This window comes from Macrobrachium nipponense, chromosome 12 (genome assembly GCF_015104395.2).
Source record: "Macrobrachium nipponense isolate FS-2020 chromosome 12, ASM1510439v2, whole genome shotgun sequence".
NCBI lineage: Eukaryota > Metazoa > Arthropoda > Malacostraca > Decapoda > Palaemonidae > Macrobrachium > Macrobrachium nipponense.
Window position 1 is genome coordinate 104,339,521 of NC_087205.1, and position 25,338 is coordinate 104,364,858.

At 36.0% G+C, this 25,338-nt stretch overlaps 1 protein-coding gene across 1 annotated transcript in view; it reads right to left on the reverse strand.

Moving 5' to 3' along the window:
• The window catches only part of LOC135224902 (protein retinal degeneration B-like), a 143,783-nt gene extending 128,438 nt beyond the window's left edge, over window positions 1-15,345 (reverse strand). The window contains exons 1-3 of the mRNA XM_064264227.1: window positions 15,093-15,345; window positions 6,249-6,304; window positions 5,858-5,939 (exon numbers count right to left, since the gene is read on the reverse strand). Coding sequence (XP_064120297.1) covers window positions 5,858-5,939; window positions 6,249-6,304; window positions 15,093-15,345 — 391 coding nt within the window. The remainder of the gene's footprint in view (window positions 1-5,857; window positions 5,940-6,248; window positions 6,305-15,092) is intronic.
• Between the last annotated feature and the right edge of the window lie 9,993 nt (window positions 15,346-25,338).

A 25,338-nucleotide genomic window follows, 5' to 3' on the forward strand; every position in this document is an offset into this window, starting at 1 on the left:
ACTACCACGAGCCAAATGCCAATAGAAAATCTCCCACTACAAAACCCTCAAGAGGGAGCCGTCCCACAGAGGAGCAGCTCGTACTACTTACTAACACCATCCCATGCTTGCGGACTGCTGCGCCTCTATAGAGCCATCCCGAATTTAGCAAGACAAATCTTGAGCGAAAGGATGGAGTAGGGAGGGAGAATTTTGGTAACTTTCGGCTGGCGGGGACCAACGAAAAAAAAGGCCCCCAATTCGAAAACCAATGTATATATAGATATATATATATATATATATATATACAGTGGTTCCCCATATTCGCGGGGGATGCGTACCAGACCCCCCCGAGAATAGTTAGAACCCGCAAATGTTTGGAACCTCTATAAAAATACTAAAAACAGCCTATTTTGTTAGTTAAAACTCAAGAAAAACCACCACAAATTTTCATACTTGGTTTTTTTAATAGTTTTATCACAAAAAGTGCATTTTATGATGAAATTGATTAAAAAAAACCAGGAATTTGTGGATATTTCCCATAGAAAAATACAGCGAATGCGCGAATTTTCCGCGAACAACGCGGGGAAACATTCCCGAGAGAAATACGCGAATCCTTCCAAGCCAGTTGAAAATTTGTCATTTTTAGGAAGGGTGAGAATGAACTGGTACTATATATAAATATGGCATTATTGCCTACTTATAAAGTATAACACCTATCTCTCTCGCTACAGTAAAGAAGTTCTTTATTAATATTCTATACAGCTAATTATTTTTTGATGTAATCTTTGTTAAGCAACAAGCAACCAAGCCTTGAGGACATTCACTACTAACCATCAAAATATTTACACAGAACTTTATTTTTTCTTGTGGAGAAAAAATAAAAAAAAATATTAGAGAATGAGTATTTGCATCTAAACAGTTATCCATTATTACTGAACTGTGAAAAACAGCCATGTGCAATGGCAGATAGAAAAGAACTAAAAGGCAGAAGGCATATATAAAAATAATTTCACCTGCTGAAGCTGAGATTAGTACATACCATGATTCACAATCACTTACGACCAACATACACATCCAAATATTCAAACTTAAAACTAGAGACAGACAGATGCAACATGCCATATATCCCATTTACTTGAAAAAATTATCAAAATCTCTCAAATAAAGAATGATATAATTCACACTGACAAAACTTCAGAATGATGATAGTGTACAATCACAATTTTTGTCATTGATGGAAAATGTAAATTCTTTCTGTCAAAATTTAATTACAGTTGTTATTCAATTATTCTTGATTTTACCAAGTAAAATATACCTACTTTATTTTTCGCAGTTCCCATAAAAAACTAATAATTTCCCAACTCAAATTGATCAACAAAATTACTGTTGTGAAAAATATCTATCTTCTTTACAACTTATAATCTTAAACTTCCAACAGCATTTTCATAGTTCTAACAATATCCTTGTACCCTTCAAAATTATGAGGGCACCATAAAACCAACCTTCTCTAACTGCAATGGCGAATGAAGCGCATGGACAAATGGACAGTAGTGTAATAACATAATATGACTGCAATAAATAAATAAATAAGGACACATAAAATACTGCTGAATAACTAATAACAGCATAAAGAGAAAAAAGAATGTCCATCACAGCTCTAAGTGAGAAAATGTTCAACTCATGGCACTCGTAAAACTGCAAAGACAGTTTCAATTCAAAATGGCAATTACAAATATGATGCCAATAACTGCAGTTTTCTCATCAAAGCCAGGGCTCACACTTTAAAAAAAATTCTCAATATAATTCCATGCAAGTCTTGTCAGTGCTTTAAATTGGAAATGCTAAAAATGTTACAGTAATATACACTAAAGGTTATACAATGGGATGTGACACAGCAGCATACCTCCAATACTAATCAAAGAACCAATCGATTAATATTTTCTACCTAGAAATTCCAAAATATATACTCTTTGGCAAAACATCATACCTTGGCATTACCCCAGAAATATCCACTAATAGGAGATATATTTTTCCAAATTATTCTACACTTCTTGATTTCAAAAGAAGATCTAGAATTGCTAAAAGAGAACAAAAATGGAAAGTAAATTACACATCAAGTATATGGGGCTTAAAATTGTCAACCTCTTGAATTATATAAAATATAATGGTGATCAGTAATGTTTTAACCCAAGGACATTACTAGTACAGTATACTGCATATAAATGGGACAGTCCCTTAAAAAAATTGTAATACAAATCATTAATTACCTTCCATAGAAAGCACAATTAGAGCCAGGTCATGTCTCTGGATGCTAATTATCTACAAAAATTGTAAAACAAAGATTTATTTTAACTAATTTTGGCCATATCTCATATCCTAGAATGATTGGAATCCCCTTTTCTGCAAAAGACTCTACTACTTACCCCCTTTAAAATAAATTACTGATTTTTATGTAAAATGGGTAAAAAATGCAAAGGACAGGGATGTCTTTTCATGAAATAATTGGATACCACTGTAATGTCGATTTGGAACACTTTCAAGCTTTCATTTCTATAATAAAAAAAAACTTGCTCACTATAATAATTATAACAAAAAGTTTTAAATTCTTATTAGTATTTTAAAAAATATCCACTTGCTGGTTCTTCCAAGAGCCACCTCACCTAAAACTCCATAAAATGGGGTGTATGATAAAGAAAGTGCCTAAGGTTACACAAAATAACATTGTGTCCTAGCTTGTATAGGAAAATGTTTTGTTTTTTTCTTGATACAAGAGCACGACAATGGAAGCTTAACCAATAAATTAAAGCTATATGGTATATGACAACAAGACAATTCTTAAGATACTTGTATCACAAACTAGAGAGAATACTTCTGACAGGTCAAGGTTTAACTTGACTGTTGAGATTAAATTCCTGATTCTAACAGAGATGATCAATAGCCAAAGGTGAAAGAAAACAACACAAGGATAAGGCAAGCCATCTACCACAAAAAAGAAGAGGATTAGGAGGGCGAAGGAGCAGAAGAATAAGGTCGGTGGTACCCCCATCTTTTATCTCAAATCTAGACATATTAATAGAGGCTTTCCCTTGAAGGCTCAATCTTGCATTGCTTTAAGGTTGTTTATGGTATTACAGTGAAGCATTATAAGTACTTTATTTAGCATGAGAATAAAGACTGATAAACTGTACCTGGAACACTCATCTCAGTGGAGATGAATACAAAAAGCCCAATGTGGTGATGAATACAAAAAGCCCAATTTAAAAGTGTGTTGGACCACCTATAAAAAATTTAGGTTACCATGAGCTCTGCTCTCCTTCCACCAAATCCACACCTCTTAAACTTTTATACATTTAGCAAAGAGTAGTTTTGTGATTATGTGAATGGCTACTTGCACAGCAGTATTATTTACTTGTTCTCCCCAGACATAACAAAGATGTCTTCCTTTAGGGTACAAGAAAATGGGGATTACACAGAGACATGGTAATGCTGCACCAAAACCACAAACATCAATAAACATCAGCAACATCAATATAGATTTTATATTGTCTATGAGCTAAACATTAAGCGACACTAACCCAAAAGAAAGAATTTAGTTCTCCAAAATCATGAACTAAAAAAAAAAAAAAACTAAAAGAAGCAAGGTACCTATGCCCACATTTCCCATATGATAAATGTTTATTTTATGAAAAAGCAAGGAAAGCACAACTTAATATTCTACAACAGCAAGGGAGAACCAAAAGATTTCAGGCTCAACTAGATACAATCAGTACTGCAAGAAAGGAATTCTTGACGTTATTAACAGTAAAGTGTGAACGTGACCACATGGAGAAACCTAAGTCCTGCACATCAAAGACCAACTTATAAAGCAAATGATATATGCACAACTTAACAACGGCTAGTAAATTACAAATAACAAGAACAAAGTATACAAGAGAGCAACAGACGAAAAATATGCCAACTTTAAATTGCCTATGCAAAAGGTATCAGAAGAGTGAGCCACACAGATAACAACTTCTGACTTCAACATACAATCCTTGTTATGCTGAAACCAATCATTTATTATGCAGGCAATAAGTCATTTTTGAGATCATGGGTACTCACTGTGAAAATTACATCCAAACCTTGTATCTGGGCCTAATAAAACTTTCTTGGGAAGATTACAAAATACAAAAGATTACTAATGTAAATGTTGAGCACATTTAAGAGCAATTCAAGCACTTGACAAAACTACTAACTGAATATAGCACATAAAATGGGAGTACATTTTCCATAAATATGTAACACACATATTAATTGGTTAGGTTATTAAATATTACAGAACATGATGTGGATCCTTAACAGATCTTCTTTAACTGACATAGCAAAAATGATTACAAGACAAAATGGGACATGTAAGGAGTTCTGAAGTCTTTCATTTTCAGTGCAATACACATAGTATACTTTTGTAATTATCTTTTTGGGTTAAAACATTAAAGAACACATTGCCTTAATGAACTGCATGGAGAATGTACTACTGCACTGTGGTAGACTACAATTCTGTGAAGCCTACCTAAATAAAATCCAACCTGATTAGTTAACAAATGTAAAACTGCATGAACCAGCATACATACTATTCAAAAGAAACTTCCCAGCACTCAAAAGAGCAATCAACCATTACATCCAAACTATTCTGATCTACAGCAACAGATTTTACGCAGAGGATTTCACTTTCCTCAAATGTGGGGCCTATAAACATAAACTTAACAAAAATATTGGCCCTAACTTCAGCTATATCAAGTATTTTAGGACTATAATATAACAGTATATAATAATAATTACATATTTTTCAAACTACAGTCATATAAAAACTGTTTATAGAAATAAAAACATACTCCAAGATTTTTCCTGGAATGCTGAAAAAGGAATGTCTGAAATACAGTAGCTATATATGTAATGAAATCTATCCTTCCATTTAAAATTTTTTTTATGTAACATTATGGATACCACACAAAAACTGAATGTATAGTTCCAATTCACATGTACCTTAAATATTTGGCAACTTTAAACAAAATGCCATTAAAAAATTATTAACAGGAAATTTGTTTCCTGAAAACATAAAAGGGAGTTTATAATAAGCACCAAAACAAAATGCCATAAAACCAGGCATACAAAATCTCTTTAATCAATATAATACTTGGATAATTTAATACTGAAAGTGTGATAAATCATATTCAGTTGTTTAATCTGGAACATTAAAACTAAATTATTATGTTACCACTTCTATAAACTAAATCTACAAAATATTCTATTTACAGGATAATTTTGATTAAACAATATAAAAGACAAGAAAAACTGGAATGATCAAACTACAAATGAGAAAATTATCAAAATACGTAAACTATTCATACTAACCAAGAAAACAATTTCACCATAACAGAGGTTGATACACTAGCAGATTACAGTCTATGAATTAAGACTACTATATAAACTAGATCATCCTATTAAAGGAGATAAAAAAAAATCAAACAGTCAAAAAGTCAAAATCTGGCCTCAGCTGCTCTCATTTCATCCTCTTTCTAAACTGGAATAAATACACACACTATTGGGCAATGTTTGACTGTAACAGATAAAAAAAATTCTATAAAACAAACAACTCTGAGGATCCAAAGACTTCTTTTATATTGAATTTCTTTTAGTAAAAAAGAGGAGTAAAAAGTGAAGCTGACTGGGGACACTGTTATCACAGGCATTATCAATATTATCACCAATATCCATGTGACAAGCATTATCACCATCATCAGTATCCATATCACAGTACATTAGAGAAATACCAGGTACAGTCACAATTCTACACATGCAGGGAAAGGGGGATAGAGCTAGACATCTTGGTACATACCCTTGATTATTGGGATGGCTGACCCTGCATAAAACAAACAGATGATACAATGAGACAACGACACATGCACTGCCCCACAAATCTGTGGTGCCGGTTATCGGAAAGGAATGCACAGGAAAAATATCAAAGAAATTTAATGGCCTAAATCAATCCATTTTCACATAACCAGTCACTTCTTAAATGTAATATTAAATCTTTTCGAGTTGTTGTTTGTGGTACTGGTAACACCCACTAGTGTAGATCTGTGGAATATAACCTGGGAATGATTTAACCCCAATTCTCAAATCATTCTTACATAAATCACATTTCCTTTAGACAATAATCCAAATATCATAAAAACTAATAGCTTTTAAATAGGTCTTTTCCTGTGACTTTCCGAACCCCGTATTACTTGGTTATCACAGCCAAGTTTATCTTTAGACTGTAACGCTGCATGTTCTGTAAGAACTGCACAAAAATGGTATAAATATAGGTATTAAAAGATAACAAATTATGAGGAAGAATAAACATCAACTTTCTCAATAGCAAAGATACTTACATTGATTCTTGGGGTAAAAATTCAAAGTAAACTTTCTTATTGAATTTCAAAGTATTGTAAATTTCATTAGTTTATTGTAAGATAAGTTTGTGCATATATTATGGCATCAATAGTAAAAAACATACTGTTAATCTCAAAAAACGAAAGTTTACAGTATTTGTGGAAATAAGCTGGCAATACCCAATGAGAAACAATTCAAAAATACTTAGTTACTGTTTACATGGCAAGTACCTTCCATTATTCAGTTTGAATCCTATTCAGACGAATAATCTTTAATACTACATACTCTCCCTAATGTTTAAGGTTCAGACATTCTGCCAGCATACTAACTCAAAGAGAGTTAAAAATCCAGCAGATTTTATTAAATGCTCTATTAATATAAGTTGGCAAATGCAATGACTATAAGTCCAAAAAAGCCACAGGAAAGAGAGGAGAAAGTGCTGTTTTCACAAAATTTGAGGCTATAAAAAAATTTATGATGGCTAACTGGCAGATTGATTAATAAAACTACAGAACAGAACAAGAGTTCTCAGTTCAAATGCAAGTGGCCTGACCAATATACAAAATGCCTATACAGAATTTAATATGTAATTATGTACAGCATCCTTAAAATGCAACTGACTCATCTCATGACAATTTCTATACAGGACTTGTGTTCATCAATGATAATTTATTGTTGACTGAAATTTGGACAGCCAACTGAATTTTTTTTTTACTTAATAATGCATTGTATTCTATAAATACAGGGACTGGATTAAATAAGGGGACAACCAAGTAATGGTGAGTATAAAAAGTGGGGTCCAATTTGGAGATGTGACAAAGCTACTGATATGATTCATTTTTATATTTTTCAGTGCCATAATTTTTGCTTAGTCTGCTTCGAGATAATTATCATCTTTAAATTCACCTTCCACAGCTTTCCATTTATCCACCCTTATGGAAATAATTACTCCATCAGTTTCACAATAGCATAATTGTATATACCTTTTCAATTGCAAGGCTTTAAGCTAAGTTATATGACAAAATATTTAAATGAAAAAATAGTCTTCATACAAACCCTTCAATAACCCCTCATTTGCAGCCCGAATGTCCCTAGACATGTTTTCTGTCCTACAGGCAGAAGATGATTGCTAAAGAGACTGTTCATGAATAAGCTCTCAAGACCCATTAGTAGTTAGAAACTGTCCTCCTCATTCTTTCATGTATACTTGGTGAGACAGCAAGAACCATGGGGTAAGAGTGGGAACTCTGTCTATTATTGACGGCTCTTTAAAAAAAATGCCATGCTGTAAAAACAATCCAATCATCCTAAATGAAATAAGTGCCAATGGTAGAAAATGTTTTTCTGATGAATGAATCATTCTCCATTTTCCTTCAAGAAGTGGAAACTTGGTTGAAGGGTGCTCCTTCCCCACTTATGTTGTCAGAAAACTCTCCCTCACTGTAATTGTTGGAAAACTCTCATCTATCATTGTAACTGTTGGAAAACTTTATCAAGTCAATGAGAGAGAGAGAGAGAGAGAGAGAGAGAGAGAGAGAGAGGAGAGAGAGACGAGAGAGAGAGACTGAGAGATTATGAGAGAGAGAGAGAGAGAGGAGAGAAAAGCAGCTTTTGGAGGCCTTCCTTGCCAATGTTAGAGCTTTATCTTGAAGCAAGCTGTTCACTATTTGAAGATGCCTTGCCTTCAGGTAAGGGTGTAAAAAGAGACAAAGACAACCTAAGAAAACGTGACTCAGCAGCATTACGAGACCTCTCAGATGGCTAATTGTTGACAATCAGAGCGCTAGAACAAAGATTGCTGAACAAATAACAAGATGATCTCAGTCCCCCGAAGAGGTATACTTAAGAATGCGCTGCCTCTGAGTTGTGTGAACACAGTCAAAGATGGCTGAAACAATGAAGGTAGAAAGCCTTTCATCCTGGGAAGCTGAAGCAGACATTTATGTAGATACAGAAACTGAAAGAGGCAGCCTAACTGGAGTACAAATAACAGTACACAGATGCAGGAGACAACGAAGGGTAACATCACACAGCTGGCAGATGAGAATAAATAGGAACACCTGTCAAAGCAGTAGAAGTAACAAAGCATGTTTTCAGTCCAGTCCATGCATCTAACAAAATCAAGGGCAGTTTCACAAGAACAGCACAGAAACTGAATCAGCAAGAAAAGGCTAGTAGGATTATAAAGAACAGAGGGCATCACAGACATAACAAGTGCAGGAGAAGTCACAGCACTATAGTAGTGCTGTATAAGATGATGACGACAATCAAGAAGCCGAGCGTTCAAAACCAAGAGGTATCAGTTATAAAAACAGTAACAACAGGAGCAGACAAAGCATTTATTAATGCAGCAGGCACAGTGAAAGAAAAGCCATGTCAGATCAACCACTGGTGCAGCTGGGAAAACTGTGGAAATAGACACTGCTGGAAGCACCATACCTACTAACACAATATACTATAATAAGAGCATTCAAAGTCAGAGATATAGGAAGTGGTACATACTGGCAGAACAGGGATAAAATATGTGAGGCTAGCTAATATGTGCAGCAGGCAAACAGCCAATTAAATGGGCTGATGTGGCAGTAAACTGATCAAAAGAAAAATCTATAATATAATTAGCAAGGAAACATGAAATGTAATAATGAGGCAGAAAAATAAATACAACAGACTACTGAAGTACACACTATCAGTTAATAGTCACAGTAACCACTTATTACGTAATCAAACGCTCGCAAAGGAAGAGGGAGGACCATTATAACAAGTAATCAAATGCTCGCAAAGGAAGAGGGAGGACCATTATAACAAGTAATGACAAAAAGAATCCACAGGAACAAATTACTTCTTAATGAAAATTTAATATTAACCAAACTGCTGAACTAAACCTGAGAAATCTCATGCTTATGTGAAATGTCCTTATACATGTGAAAGAATATGGACATTTACTACTTAATACATGAACAGTGGCTTTTACCTATTCTGCTGCTTTGTCTGTAAAGTATCAGAATACATGTGTCTGAGGACATGCAGACTACAAATGAGGGCTCGATATAACTAATGGGTTTAGTAAGGAAAACTGATTTTAGTTTCTGTTTGCCCAACATGAACTATCACTTCAATAATATGATACTGACAGTCTTGAAGAAATCTGAAAAATTTTTGTAAGGAAGTAAATACCTGTAAAAACCAAACTTTCATTCTGCCTCGAAAATCCATTAAAAAGTGGTGGATAGCAGAGAGTTACCAGGACCTTCCCAGTTATTTCGGCGGACTCAGATAATGGCAATCTGGTTTTATGCCGCTTGTCTACCGCCATAAAATCAGCGATTTATGGCATTGTAACTGGCCATGTTTCAGTTATCAGCACCATAAGGTGCTGATAATAGAGCTATGGTGGCATAACATACCTAACATAGGTGCCATTAACCAGTTATCAGCACCATTAACCGAAACTTGGCGCCATAAGCACCATATGTCACTGGGTTTCGGTTAATGGCGGTTTTCGTTTATCAGCACCCGCCAAAAATGGAAACCCCCCTCCTCCTCCATAAACGGGGACTGCTTTTTTTGAAAAACTGATCTTAAAATAATATTTGCTACAAAAAATTGAAACTATTAATATCAAGTATTACTGGAAGTCCTGCTGACCCAAAGGATAGTTATTAATATAACTGATATCAATAATTCCACAAATTATCCATCACTGGTCAGATTTCATGTGTTAGTGATGCCATGTATGACTGAACCAGTAAGACAATATATTTGACTTCACCCATAAAATTAGATCAAAATCAATCAGGTGCTTGCCATGACTATGTAATCTATACAATTCCATCTCGAGGAACTAATGAATTCAAAGCTGGGAATGTTAAGATATTCCTTGCCTTCCGTTTGCATTTGCAGAAGAATACCTTATTTCTATGAATACTTTTTCTGAGGCAGTAACATTAATAATAAAATAACACTGAAAATACTTTGAACACAGAAAATATATTTATCTAATTTGTATTTAATCACATTATGCTATAATTTACACCATAATAGATTAGGTAAAACACGAATAAAGCAAAATAAACCTACAATTCTATATGGTCATTCAAAAATGGAAGCTCGCTAATCTATTCCATTTTCATGATGGAGTTTCTTAACACATACTGTAGAAACACTAAGGTAAAATCAAATGTAAATGTGTAATTAGCAACAAAACAAATACAAACAACCCTATTGCACAGTCTTTGAATGAAACATGTTCATTTAAAATCTCAAAACATAAGGAATTATTATATATCACATTAAAATATGCCCCCCCCAAAAAAGCAAAATATGTAATATAAATATGAATGCGACATGGTATAATTGTCTAACCATGACTTGTGATATAGCCCAATAATTTCCACTTCTAACTACTACTATAAAACAAAACAAAACAAGAAAATAATGTGTGTACGAGACTCAGAAGTTTCATCTTAATATCACCTATAAGTACATACTCAATTTTATCAATAAAAAGCACTAGCAACAAGAAAAATGTAATACTGGTAATGATACTTCTCCATTTCATTTGTAGAGGCAAACCTGATACAGTTTTAGGTATATATGTACATTTTTTATGCAAAACTCTTATAAGAGACATGAAACCTCACACTACCTAAACTGGAAGTTCTCACTATAATGAGGAGACACCTATAGATGGCATATAAGATTTGATAAAGCCTGTGATGTATATACTAGCTGGAAAAAATTTAATGTTTCCCATTAAAAAGAGCATATTGATAGTTGGCAGATCAGTTACCCTCCCTAGGCAAAGAATTGTTAACTCTTGCATATGACCAGAAGCCAGTGCATACACCACTGCTGTAAAAGAAATGTTTAAAAACAAAATTTGTTTTTGGTATAAACCCATTACTTATGATTAGCCCAAACCATAGTCACAAAATTATCCTAGAACTTGAATCCCTCCTAAAATACAGAACGACAAACAGGATATGCTCCTTACACCCATTGATAATTTTCTGACAATCAGTCATGGTTAAGAACTCCCTACACTTCATTCCATATTGGTCTAAACTGAGGTATCATCTACAAAAAGAAGATTAATGTTCAGAAATAATCTTCTACCTTTTCAGATTGAGCTTGAACTGCTGCAAAGGTCATTTACTTAGCTTACTATCAACCAGAATAAATGCCAACAACACTTGTCAAGCACTTGACAGCATCAAATTTCCCATTCTTATTTTCTTTTGTTGGAAGAATACCCAAAAAGTGCTTTCTATTATCGGTATGACTGGAATTACTCAAAAGGCAAAGGAATGCTCAGAGCATCTGTAATAGGAATCTAGAGTATTTACTAATAACCAAAGCCAGGCCAGTTTTCTTGTCTAGTGCGGCTCTAACGAGCAGAGCCTTTCCAGATTTGATGGCCAGAGCCACTCTAGGAAACTATGACTGGAGCCATGACAGTTTTCATGATCAGAGAGTTGCAACCAGAATCACTCCAACAAAATTCAGATCTACCATCAGAACCACTTCAATAGTCAGTCTCACCCACAGATGCTCCACCTGTAATAACCGAAATAGCTTCAATGTTGAAGTCAAGAGTGGAGAAAACAAAACAGAGCATTGCAGTCATTACAATAATACCACCAGATCCACCACAAAAACAACTCTTATAGTCAAGATTGCCCCAAGGACCATTTTAATGTTCAGAGCTAACAATTTCCAGAGCTTCCAACAAAATACAGGCAGTCCCCGGCTTACGACGGGTTCAGCTTACGACGTTCCGAGGTTACAACGCCAATCTGGCAGAAGAAATATGGCTCCAAAAATGCAAAATAATCAATATTTGAAGTTTTTTTTTTTTTTTTTTACGAAAAATGCAATAAGAATGCAGTTTACATAGTTTTTAATGCACCCAAAGCATTAAAAGTAAGATTTTCTTAGGATTGTTGACAATGTTCCGGCTTACAACGATTTTCAGCTACAAGGCGTCGCAAGAACAAAACCCCAGTCGTAACCCAAGGACTGCCTGTAATATTAAAATAATTAACAGTGGAGGAATTCTCTGATGAGTAGAAACTGAGGACAAACAACTTACTCATCAGGTCTCATAGAAGCCTTGACAAAAGCCAACAAACCATGTGATAACAAAGGTAATGTTGAGTCATTGTTTCAACTAAATATATGCATAAGCAGAAACAAGAATCTGGATTAACAAATGTAGCTTCCTCCAGTGTCAGTACTTGAAATGCAGGCATGCAAGATTACCAAAAGTGAAGCCTGACTTTACCTATAAAAGTGTTATATTGAATATCTGCCTGCCAATGCATATAAGCTAAGCAGACTAGTGGATCCAAGGTCCATTCCATTGAGAGGACTTGTCCCTAAAGGCTTAGCTCGTCTGCTAATACATTGGTCTTTCCTTGGATAAATCTAGTTATTATCCTGGTATTGTTCTGTTCCGCCCAGAAGAGAAGATCTCTTGACGCCTCATACAGAGAGAACGACTGAGTCCCTCCTTGCTTCATTATGTAAGAGAGTGTTGTCATGTTATCCGAGTGGACTACAATTATCTTGTTCTTTACTTCTTGAGAGAAGGACTGAAGGCCTAAATGTACTACCTTTAGTTCTTTCACATTCATGTGAAAAGACTTTAGCTCTGGAACCCATGTCCCTGATGCCTTGCTTTTCTCTAAAATATCGCCCTATCCCAGGTCCGATGCACCTGAGAAGTTTAGGTTGGGGCTCAATGGAAAAGGATAATTCCCTTGTGAAGTGAAAATCTCTCCTTGGAGTTCCACCAGAGAAGGTCTTCCTTCATTTCTTTCATCACTGAAAACACAAACGAGTCTGGAAGTACCTTTCTTTTCCAGTTTGCTTTCAGAAAGAAGTGTAGTGGTCTGAGATGTAGACTGCCCAGGCGTACAAACTGTTCCACTGACAAAAGAAAACCAAGAAGGTTCATCTAATTGTTGGCTGAGCATTCTCCCAGCAAAAGGACCTCCTGTACCTTCTTTAGGCAAGATTCTATCCTTTTTGGTGTCGGAAAAACCCGAAAATCCCGAGACATTATTATCATTCTGGTGGCTCACTAGAATACTATATAATTCTTGTACTAACAGGAATGTTCCTGAGGTTCTCTGTGCACTGACTCTCTAAACTGGCTCTGAGGAGCCAATTGTCCAAATACAAGGAGATTGTTAAGGAGATTATTAACCCCTGTAGGTGTAGCCACTTTGCGATGGGAGCCATCACTCTGGTGAAAACCTGCGGCACTCTCGAAAGATGGAAGCAGAGCTCAAATTTGAGAAGTCCTTCCCTTGAATACAAACCTGAGGTACTTCCTTAAACCAAGATAAACAGGTGCATGGCAATACATGTCCTGTAGGTCTAAAGACGTCATTGAATCTCCTTGGCATATGGACAACAGGATTGTCTGGTTTGTTTCCACCTTGTATCTTGTCTTTAAGACAAAGATGCTGAGAGCACTGGCATCCAAGACAGGCCTCCAGCCCCCTGATGACTTGGGGACCATGAACAGGCAGTTCTAGAAACCTGGAGAATGAAGGTCCTACACTGACTCTATTGTCCCCTTTTTTAAAGAGACATTACTTCTGCAAGTACCGAAAAACTGCCGTGTTGACTAAGGGAGGCATTTTCACAAAGAGGATGATATAACCTCTTTTCAGAACCTTCACTATCCAGGTTTCTGCTCCCTTCTGCCACACTTCCTAAAACGAAAGAAGTCTGCTACGACTTGTACATGGAGAACTATCTCCACACTTGAGAGAGGGACCTTTAGCAGAGGACTTCTTGACTGATTTCGAGCCAACGCAGGTACTTCCTCTGAAGTAGGAGAAAGATCTCAGTCTGGACCGAAAAGAGGAGGGGAAGAAATGCTTTATATTAACAGTAGGAGTCTCCTTTGGTCTCTTGGAGGACTGAACAAGAAGATCTTGAGTAATTTTCTTCTGCAACTCAGAAGCTATGTTGAGGACTGTAGACTGAGGAAAAAGATGTTTCTTATCCAGCAGAGAATACAACAAAGCTGATCTTTGAGTCACCATCACTCCCTTAGAGGTGTATGAGCACCAAAACTTCCTCTTCTTCAAGAAAATTCAAAACTTCAAACACTTTGAGGATGTTCTTCAGTAAATGTGCCAATTTCAAGGCTGAAAATAAAATCTTCGCTGAAGAAGGCAGAACATTTGGCTGAATCTACTAAAACTGAGAAATCTCCTTGGGAATAGGCAATCCCAAGGAGGGAGCTTCAATAGTAGCATACGAGAGATACCTCCATCACGATATCCTAGAGGGAGGAAAACTACAGGAAGTTCTGCCTTAATCCCTCTTCTCTGCTAGCCACGCTTTTATATCCTTAAAAGCTTTCTTTGCTGAATAAGAAAGAACCATCTTCGTTATGTCCGAAGAAGCAGAAGTAGGCATATCCATGACTAAAACCAACGTGGGTGACGAAGGAGTGGTAGGCAAAAAGAAGGCAGGATAAGCAGTCAAGAGGAACTTCATTAAGGCAACATACGCTGAAGGGGTAACCTGTTCCTGTCTCTTCCTCTTCCTATGAAACAGGAGGAAGGTCCACAGGAGCTTGCGTTGTATCCGCAACCAAAGGAGTTTGAGAAATTGTAGCTACTAATGGGCGCCTGAGGGTGTTCTGCACCTGTGGGTGCTTGAAGATTCCTAACCACTACTGGCACCTGAGCCATAGCGGGCCACTTGAGACGTCATGGGAGCTTTACTAAGTAAAGCTAGAATGCTATCTAGCTTCAGCTGAATAGGATCCACTTCAGTAAAGGCAGAGGGAGCTACTGGAGGAAGAGAGTCCGATGGATGCTCGGACGCAACTGCACCTTGGTGTAACTCTGCACATGCGGGTGCTACCTGGCGCTTGACAATAGAGGATTCTGGTGCCAATGGGCACTTGACTGCTTCCGACATCGTGGGTGCCTTGGGAGCTGCAGGAGGAGCAGAAGCCAACAGTATCGAGTCTTGTGGAGCTGTCGAACTAAGACAAGCCTTGGGCGCTAGATGAACACCAAATTCTTAGAGGCAATCAGAAGAAAATTGCTCCGGAGAGTCCCAGTGGCTGCAAGAAGACCACGGTACCTTTGACCTCTTAACAGGAACCACAGGAGGTGCCGTTCCATCCATAGAGGCCGCCCTTTTAAGAGGCTGAAACTTACTGCTAGAGTGCCACTAACGACGACAATATGGAAAGGAGTCTTTGGAACTGGACAAATTATGCACTTCCATAGAGACCTTCCAGCAGTTCTGTTACAATCTGGGAAACTACAACAGGTTGCACTGAGGGGACAGCTGCTCACGGGCAGACCCTTGGGCTACTGGTTTGACTCCTTCTGTGTACTAGGGAGTATGCCAGTAACCTTTGCCTGAGAGAGTCGATGGGACAAACAGCCGCCTCCTCCACTAACACTGCACTGTCACTTTTAGCCTTATCCATCAGTACTTTGACTGATGAACAGAGTTGCTCCATCATCAGCACTAACAGAGAAAAGTGTTTTTCAAGCTTCTCTTCTAGACTGGTGATGGGGTTGGGATTGGAAGTGTGGGAACCTGAAACTTAGAAGGTGGTACAGTAAGAGAACTGCAAACTGAGGCTAGAGAAATAATAGGAACATTCGAATCCAACGATCCCTGGCTAGCTGATTTTGAACTAGCTCTAGCTAAAGCCTCTCTTTTTCTATCTCTATCTAATTTTCTTAAATGAGATTCTAAGTTCCTCCATGTTATCTCATCCCAATCATGACACTCATTACATCTCACATTCATCGAATATACTTGTCCATGGCAATTTGTGCACAAGGAATGAGTATCATAAGATTTGGTCAACCTAGTCTTAAAACCATTTGCCCAATACCTAATGCTAGCAACACTAGTCTGACTTGTTGAAAAAAAGTGAGAAAAGTTGGTAAATAAGTCCAAAACTATCTAGTTCTTAAAAACCTAAATCTAATTCACCAAATGCAGATAAACAAAAGGAAAAGTCAAGAATTCCAGAATTAACTGCAGCTGACAACCAGTCTGTAGTCATCAGCTGGCAGAAACAAACACAATATGAGTGATGTAAAATAACTGGAAAATGTAATAGTAAGGGAATTCTTGAACAAAGAAAAGAGCAAAGTGCTAGAAACAATAACTGTGATAACACAATACGGACACATGAATATTAACTATGACTACCCCTTACAACCAGAGGCTTTGCCATATGCATAAAGCTGACAGCCTTAATCTATTTTTATTGTAGAGGGTTTGCAGCATCAGTGATAATTTTATGACCATACATGGGCTAATTTTAAGTAATGGGGTTGTTACAATATTAGTCGATTACTGTCTTCACCCACTGTTGCCCTCTAAAGAACCAGAGAGTTTATTAAATTTCAATAAAGGTATAACCAAGCCACTTATTTGGACTTGTAATGAAACTCTTGTCTTGAACTGGTTTTAAGTTGAATTACATTTACATACTTGTAAGTTACAGATCAGGAAATGTATGTTAGTACCATATCTGTGGTTTAATTTTGCACTGCCAATAGCTTTGTTCCCCATCTCGCAAGTGCAGCAATATCCCTCCTACTGACATATCTGGATGACAAGAGAATATGAACACACCTCCATTCTAAAGAGTTACCACTGAAAAGTTCTCACAATACAAGGTGCAGTGGACTTAAAAAGTTGTTATCTGCTTCAAAACTTCACACACGATGCCAACCCTTCTCTACTACTGAACTGGCGAACCTCCAACCACATTAACTAAATGAAGCTGTAACATCACCTTTCTACATAAACTTATACATATGCCTAACTGGTTTGGTGTTATCTTAAATGAAATAATTTAATATCTTATTTTACCAGGAGTTTTGCCACTAGATGCCCATCAAAACCCAAATGCTTAACATTACGACTCCTCCAGCATTAGCTATCCTCTGACAACATTAAAATTGCACAACAAATCATACTCTGTCTTTTAAAACAAATCAAGAAAATCATTATATACATATGTTGTTTCTAAGATAAGACCATGTCTGTTTTTTTTTTTTTTTTTTTTTTTTTTTTTTTGCTGCTAGCAAGAAATATTACTGTAATTTTCAACTTTATTATTTTGGTGACTCCGCACAACACTATCATCGGCAAAATGTAATCTGGGAGTCCAAGAGAAACTCCCAAATTCTCTGACTAGTGACACCAATCTTTGCTATGCACAGCCTACATTTACAAAACATTTGTTACAAACAGATACGTATTCACACACTGAGAAGTCACCATTAACCAATTTCCTTAGCTTCTAGTTCTTTGGAAAAAATGTATTCTAAGTTCAAAAGGGCAATAACTGAAGAGAGCTAAGAATATTAATAGACAAAAAATGAGATTTCCATATTTCCCATGAGAAATTAGATTTTCAAAGTTGAGACCAAATTTGTCAAAGATGGCAAATGTGTTTTATGTCTTCTTCAGGTTTTTGTCACATGTATTTTTACCCCAGGAACCTATCCAACAAAACTTTTCTTGTGCTCTATTCGCTAGTTACAAATATCCAATAGAATGTGCTCAATTATGAAAATAAATGCTCAGTATAGTTTAATTACACAAGAGTAACAAAGTGCAGTAGTAATGAATTTTAAAAAGTGTTTCAAAACTTCATGCAACATAGATGAGTGCCATAAAACCCCATATTCATCCAAAATTTTCAACCTGTTCAACCCAAAGGGGATATATGAACCTTTTGAAACCCTCCTGCACAACTACATTCCATAACCACCCTTTTGGCATCATGAAACCATTAGCTGAAATAGTGATGAGGAGAAACAGATCATGTGCAGCAGACAAATATGGCAATACCATATTACCTAGGTCAAATACCAGAGTGTAAAAAACAAAAGCCAATCAATATGTACAGTGCAACTGTTATCAAATGACTGATGTACGATTGAATAGCTGCACTGATCATTATTACCCATGGTGTGCTTGCAAATTGGCCATTTCAGTAGGAACAAACGGTTGTTATTGTCCTACAACCATCACACCAAGGACTTTGCAAGTAATCCTAATTAAGATCTTAGTGCCTGGTAACTGACATGGGCTATCAAACCTCCCTGTGAGTATGACCATCAGCTCCAGTGACAAGAAATCTGAACAATTAAAATGCAGGGTTTAACGTTCAGGGCAGACTTAGAATTCTATTTTCCTCACCTAATGCATCTAAAACTGTGGCTCTTCTTTCATGGAAAGGTCCCAAGCCTTTGACTAAACAGCTTCTTCAAAGCATGGCTTACATATTGTATAACTTGCCTATGACTGACCTATCCTTTAGCCAAACTTTCCAACAGGAAAATTTATTCTCGGGTCCAAGACCAACCAAAACAAGTACTTCTGACCACCAATTCTTCTTCATGCCCCTCCAAGAACCTCCAGAAATGTGCTCTTGGTTGATTAGTCATCTTTGTGCTTACCCAAAACTCTACATGAATGCTCTACATCAAGCAGTTATTTTATCCTCCTTGAATCACTAAAGAAGTTATTGTGGACCCTGAACCAAAAGAGGGGTATTGTGTTCCCTGAATCACCAGAGCCAAAATGTTGTCCCCCACCAAACCCTAAACACCTAAGATGTTACCCCAGTACATCCCTAAAGGCTACCATCATGATTCCTCAAAACCATGGAGGAGTGTGTTTGGCTGAACAGCTGGCCTCCTGCTCTCCTAAAACCCAAGAGTTCTCTCTATTCTCTCTTTATTTATCTGGGGAGTTGTCATCTTTCACCTCTGTGCCGTTCAATACTAGTTCATGTAAAAGATCCCAGCCTAAAGGTGCAACTCATAAGATGTTTTAATATTATCATCTTTCCCAACCCTAGATTCACGGTACATAGGGAACACAAAAATTAAAATCAATGAATTTTGCACACTATATTACTGGAAGATTCCAAGAATTTTCATCATAGCTTTCACCACTACTTCAATGGTAACCTGCTCTCTTTAAACAGCCATGTAGTATACTTGTTTGCCTAAAGCTCATGATTCCACTGGTGATACCTTGATAAGAGATGTCATCCAGGATGACATCAAGTTACAAACATAGCAAAATCATGCCCTAGGAAAAAAAAAAGCCTTTGAAATGTTTTTATATAAAAATAATAAAAACTTCATAATGGCAAGGAATTGTGAGAAAAAAAGCATGGCTATTTTTGTAAAATACAAAACAAACTGGACTTCTAAATATCACAAAGTGAATGAAAGATGAGACTTTAATGTTTAAGAGTAAGACTAGCGACATCAGAACAGTTCATGCAAAATGCCACCAAATAATTTTAAAGATAAGTAGAATGACAGATACATGCAGAAAATTATGGACAAAAAGATGATATGAGTAATAAACTTCTTCAACATTACTAAATGAATAACCAAGGGAAAAGAAGAAAATGGTTTAATTGTATAAAAAAAAGTGATTAAAGACATACTGGAAAGATATGAATAAATGAACTGATGAAAAAAATCCTTCAGGAAAAAAACTCTACTTTTTCTTTCCTTACTTGGCTGTTCTTGTGTGTAGCCTCAAAATCAGGAAAGCAAGAAATTTCAAACAACATTGTTGTATAAATTCATTTTGTTTAAAAATTAAAACCATTATATCAGCATTGTACCGCAGTCCTTTAAACACTAATAAATTACTATCACTGTGGCAAACGTTTGGTCATCTCTTTCCATCACACTGACAAATGTCATTAATGGCAAATTCAGTTACTTAAAATCTGTAACCTACATATTACACAAAAGAAAAAATAAAGATTATGTTAACGTGAATAAAAAATCTGACTCACTCCCTTGGGTAGCAAACCTCAATGAAACCTACTGCTATTTACACCCAAATGCTTAATATCAACTCGGTTAATACCACCTAAATCCTCATGAATCTTTGATATCTAAGGAACAAACTCCCCAAAAAGTTGTCTCTCTTCAGTGACATCATGGAATCTATCCACAAATCTTTTTGAATGTCCGCCATACATTCCAATATCACCCATGGTATCAATTCTCTGAATGTGCCACACATTCTGACCATCAAATCCTGTAGGACTTCAACTGTAGTTATGATCAAAATCAGTTTTGTTTACTTCTAAATAAATAATTAAGACACCTCCTTTAGAACACTTCAGTTAAAATATACAAACAGGAACTGCTATTGTTTAGAACAATGTGTGTTTTGGTGTCTACCTTGTCAGTTACTAGGCTTAAATTTTCTCTCCTTGTTGTTTCAAAGTTAGCTTAGCTAACTGTTTTGCCAGAGTTAATTAGTAACTAATTTTTAATATATTTGAAAAGTTTTCAAATAAAACTAATCCAAACCTCACTTATAAACTGCTGGTTTGACACACTAAAGTGTATAACAAGAGGGTCCAGTATACAATAATGTGTACCAAAGAAAAATGCAGTACAAAGCTGATACTGTAGATGCATAAGTCTTCTAAAAAATATTTAACAGGCAAAGAAAATAAATTTCTTTTACAGAAAACTGTGGACCCTTCATGAAATCCATGAAAGTGCCTTACCTAACTGCATTCCAACTGGTGCGGACAGCTTGTAGTGGTTTTAAATGAGACTTTCAAAGTTATTGATTTAAACAAATGTTCTCTCCCTATTTTAAAGAGCCAAATCCTTGTAACTGTATATACACTAGTGCTTTACAGTAATTGCTAAAGATTATATAACCCTTCACTGAAACCTTTGCCAAGTATTTAAGGAGACAGATAATAACACAGAAACATCCAATTAAGCATATAGTTCTAACATCAGATACTTCTTACACTTTAAAAGGCGTCGATTTTGTCTTTAAATGGTTGCACAGGAAGGATAGATGGAAAATAACTGAAAAATTTCTAAACCATAGTACGTAAAACACATTCAATGACTCCAGTAGGAAGTTGCATCCCATTTAACACAGCTGTTTCTATTACAATCGTGTTTTAAATAATGATCACCATAATGATCCACCATAATAGACAGACATACTTGAATCAACTCCATCACAAGCTAAGAATACATTACACTAATGACAGAAGCGTTACTGTTATGAGATTCACCATCAAAGTATGACTATACAAAACCTTTGACTGTAGGCATATACAGTGGTATAGTATTAGGATTTTGAATAGCATAGAAGCAAATAACACATCCACATTAAACTATAATGGCTGGATACATAGAAGAAGTAATAATGGTGCAACATTCATGTCAGATAGTAACTTGAAAAACCCAATCAGTTTTACCAGAAGTAAAAAATGTTTTTGCAATCTTTTACTTCAATCTGATGGTCTGAAGTATTATCATTATTATTGTACCCATACCATCAAAAATGATGGCTAGATGGTCAAGAAAGCATGTTCCAACCCTATGAACATTATATACAATCCCAAAACTTGGAGTGAGTATCTTCAGCCTACATATGTACTTAAACTACAGGGGATACTGGTGGGATGCTGCTACAAACTAGTGACGGCAAACCTAAACGTGGGGTTCATTACCAATGAGTTGCTGTTGTCACATACAGAACAAAATATAAGAATGCATATTCAATACTGTCATACTATTATCATCATCATTAGAATTATAAATTTAATGAAATCATGGACTCTCACTCAATTGAAAATGGGATTTGCTCTTAAATGAGGTGAAAACTGGAGTTACAAAAGTTGGAAACCTAGGTGCATTAAGATCAAAGAAAACAGATGGACAGCAAAAAAAAAAAAAAAAAAAAACAATCTATGCTGTTAGGGGATTGAAAATTGCTGAAAAGAATCTTTAGCAATGTCTTCTGTGTGCTATGCCTTAAGGCACACAGTAAGTGGTATAGTAGCCCCCATGCCCCACCCCCTTCAAGACATAGATTAAATTAAAATCAGACTAAAAAGCATTCACCTCTTAAAAAGATAAAAGGGAATATTAATGAAAAATGCATGAAGAGGTACCACAGGAACCATTGTAATATACTCTTGTTACAGGTATGGGAACCAAATTTGTATACATTTGCTTTCATTACTTTCTCATTATAAAATCTAAAAAAGTAAACCAACCAATCATCAGCCCACTAAAATTTGCTACAGCAGATATACATACAAGTAAACAACAGAGTATTATATCACCAACTGAGACATTGGCATTAGCAAAAGATGCAAACTAACAGAGAAGTACTATGCTGCCCATCAGCTAGAAATTCAAGAGAAGTGACTGTAGTGTACTACTTCAACTTAACTATGTTATGATTTATAACTACATACTTTATAAAAGTTCTGTACCAAACTGTATACTACTGTATTACATACTGTACTGTACTATAGATAATACTAGGGCAATAGATCAATAAATAAAGAAGGATTTGAAATTAAAAGTAACTTCACAACCTTCATTATCATTTTCAAGCCAATGTGAGGAAGCATTTGAACCTATAAAAAAGGAACTGCAAATCTGGTAATAGTAAACGTAAAATTCATGCTGAATATCATACAAGAAAACATCATGCTCCTGATAAAAGTATAAAAATTCATAAGGAAAACTTCTGTATTAATCATTAACTAAATCTCAAACCTCTCAAACTAATCAGGAGGCAGTGAAATGCCAGGTGACGGTCATGATATAGGTTGCGATGAGGTAATAGAATATGCAGAGGAAAGTGACCAGACAGTGAAGTTGGTGGTGAAGCAGCATACAGAAATGGGTGTATGATGCAGGTGGTGGAGAGGCAGCAGAATGCCTGTGAAGGTGGTGGTGAGGCACCAGACTGTCCGTGAAGTTGGTGTGAGATAGCAGACAGTGATCAGAGATGTGAAGACGGTCAGAACTTTGATGAAGAAGGTTTGACATGAAGAGTAATTTTCTGCCAGTATGTAATGCTGTAATTACTGTCTCCAACACCATATCCCTCAATGATGAAGTGAGCTTAATACTGTAAGCATATTTATTGTGAAGGTCATCTGGTGGTAAATTGAGACTCACAAAGCATCTTGGACAATAATCAATGGTTTTAAGAAGTAGGTTACACTGTTTTTGAATTGGTCCTACTTGTTCCAGTTTTTCTTTCCTGACTGCTTTTTGCTAAACATCTCATGACCTTCAATAATATCATGAACTGTCAATGCAATATTGATATGTGACATGACATCCACTCAGGTAATTCATGAGAATCCCATTCCAGGTATACAGCCAGCAGCCTCTGAAGCCTCTCAAAAGACGTCACTGGATGAGACTGATCGACAGAGGGTTAGACTTTGGGTACCAGCTTCCAATAAACATGCTCTGCAATTCTGGGGTAACTCAACGCCATGCCTCCAAGATGTTATTTAAGTAACTGTTGAGGTTGAAGATTTTCAAAAATACCTTTGGCTTCTTGGCACTGGGATTCTCTGGTTCTTCAGTCAAACACACATGAAGTCAATTTCCTGGTATGTATGCACCCCTAACTAACGCTTATCACTAAGAAGGATAATGGTGCTGGCAGCATGAGTTCTTCAAACATGATGAATGATCTGAAAACTTCCACTAAAAGCCAGTTTGTGCCAGCAATAAGCTTCTGCTGCCATAAAAAATACATTATCAAGCCAGTCAGTTGTTGTGGCAATGAATACTACTTTTGGCTAAATTGATGCCTTCAACAGCTCTTTGAAAAGTTACTCTGTAAGCAATCAAAGGCACTTACAGTCTCAGATTCCTTTCATACCTAAAGAATCTGTTATGGTCCTTAAAACAAAAGGAAAAGTTTCCAACTGAGGCTCGACATTATTAAAAATTTGGGCAAAACTATAATCCCCTCTGTTTTTCAGATCAGCAAAGAATTCCTGCAATCTTCTTACTCTTTTCTAATAGTAGGAACTGACATCCATGTTAAAAATTTTAGCAAGGACTCTGGTGGTTACTATTAATGACATAAATTATCTATCTCCTCCAATGAAAGATGGTAGCATCTTGCAGACACAGATTTACTTACAGATGTCTTGCTAGGTATTATCAAGGTTTTGCAAAAAATATATTTAGGCCATTCTGAACACAGTACGCTACAGTGACAGCTACTGAATATGTTAAATATAAGGAAAATAAAGGGGGCATGCAACCCACACATAAAAACTGCAACCGCACATGCATCAATCACTCAATTTTAGACAAAATGCCTACTCCCATAAGTGTTACAGAAACTGAGGCTTGGTCATGTTTATGTCATAACTTGACAAAAGATAATGGTGGGAAATAGCAAATGGGTTTCTGCATCATCCAGAAATAGTATGGGCATGTTAAGCTGGAGAGCAAACTGTTTAAGATGCATGTGCCTACCACTCCATCCTGGACTCACCCATATTTGTTTTATAGTACTTGTACTGCCGGATGGTCTTTCAAACCATTATTTGCATTACTGGCCACAGTAACAGTGAACTGAATACATACTTTCAAGTACCCACATCAAGAGGAGAAGTGCAATGTCGAAAACCATGTTATAGGAAAACACACCCATCCTAAAAACAATGGGGAATTACATAGAATAGTTTTTTTCTTTTACTCTATGATAGGCTTTAAGCAAAGATCACAGAGAGCTCCCTTCTACAGCTAAAACCCACAACCAAAGATCTGGTAAGATAAAAGTGAGTATCATAACCAATATAAAAATAAAATTAAATAAAAACTCCACCCAGTTTCAGAGCAAAAGCGAATCAAAATACACAACGGAAAAAAGCATGGCTGTTTTAAAGAACAGGAATTCCTTTCATTAATGATGAAGGCTATTAATGTGTGCCTTGTATATACTTACAAAGAACAGATAAGTAAAAAATTTATTACAATGATGTATGTTGCAAAGTAAAATTAAAAAGCCTAATAGTATTATAATGACTTAAATTATTTACATATTGCTATAAAAAAAATATCATGACAATAA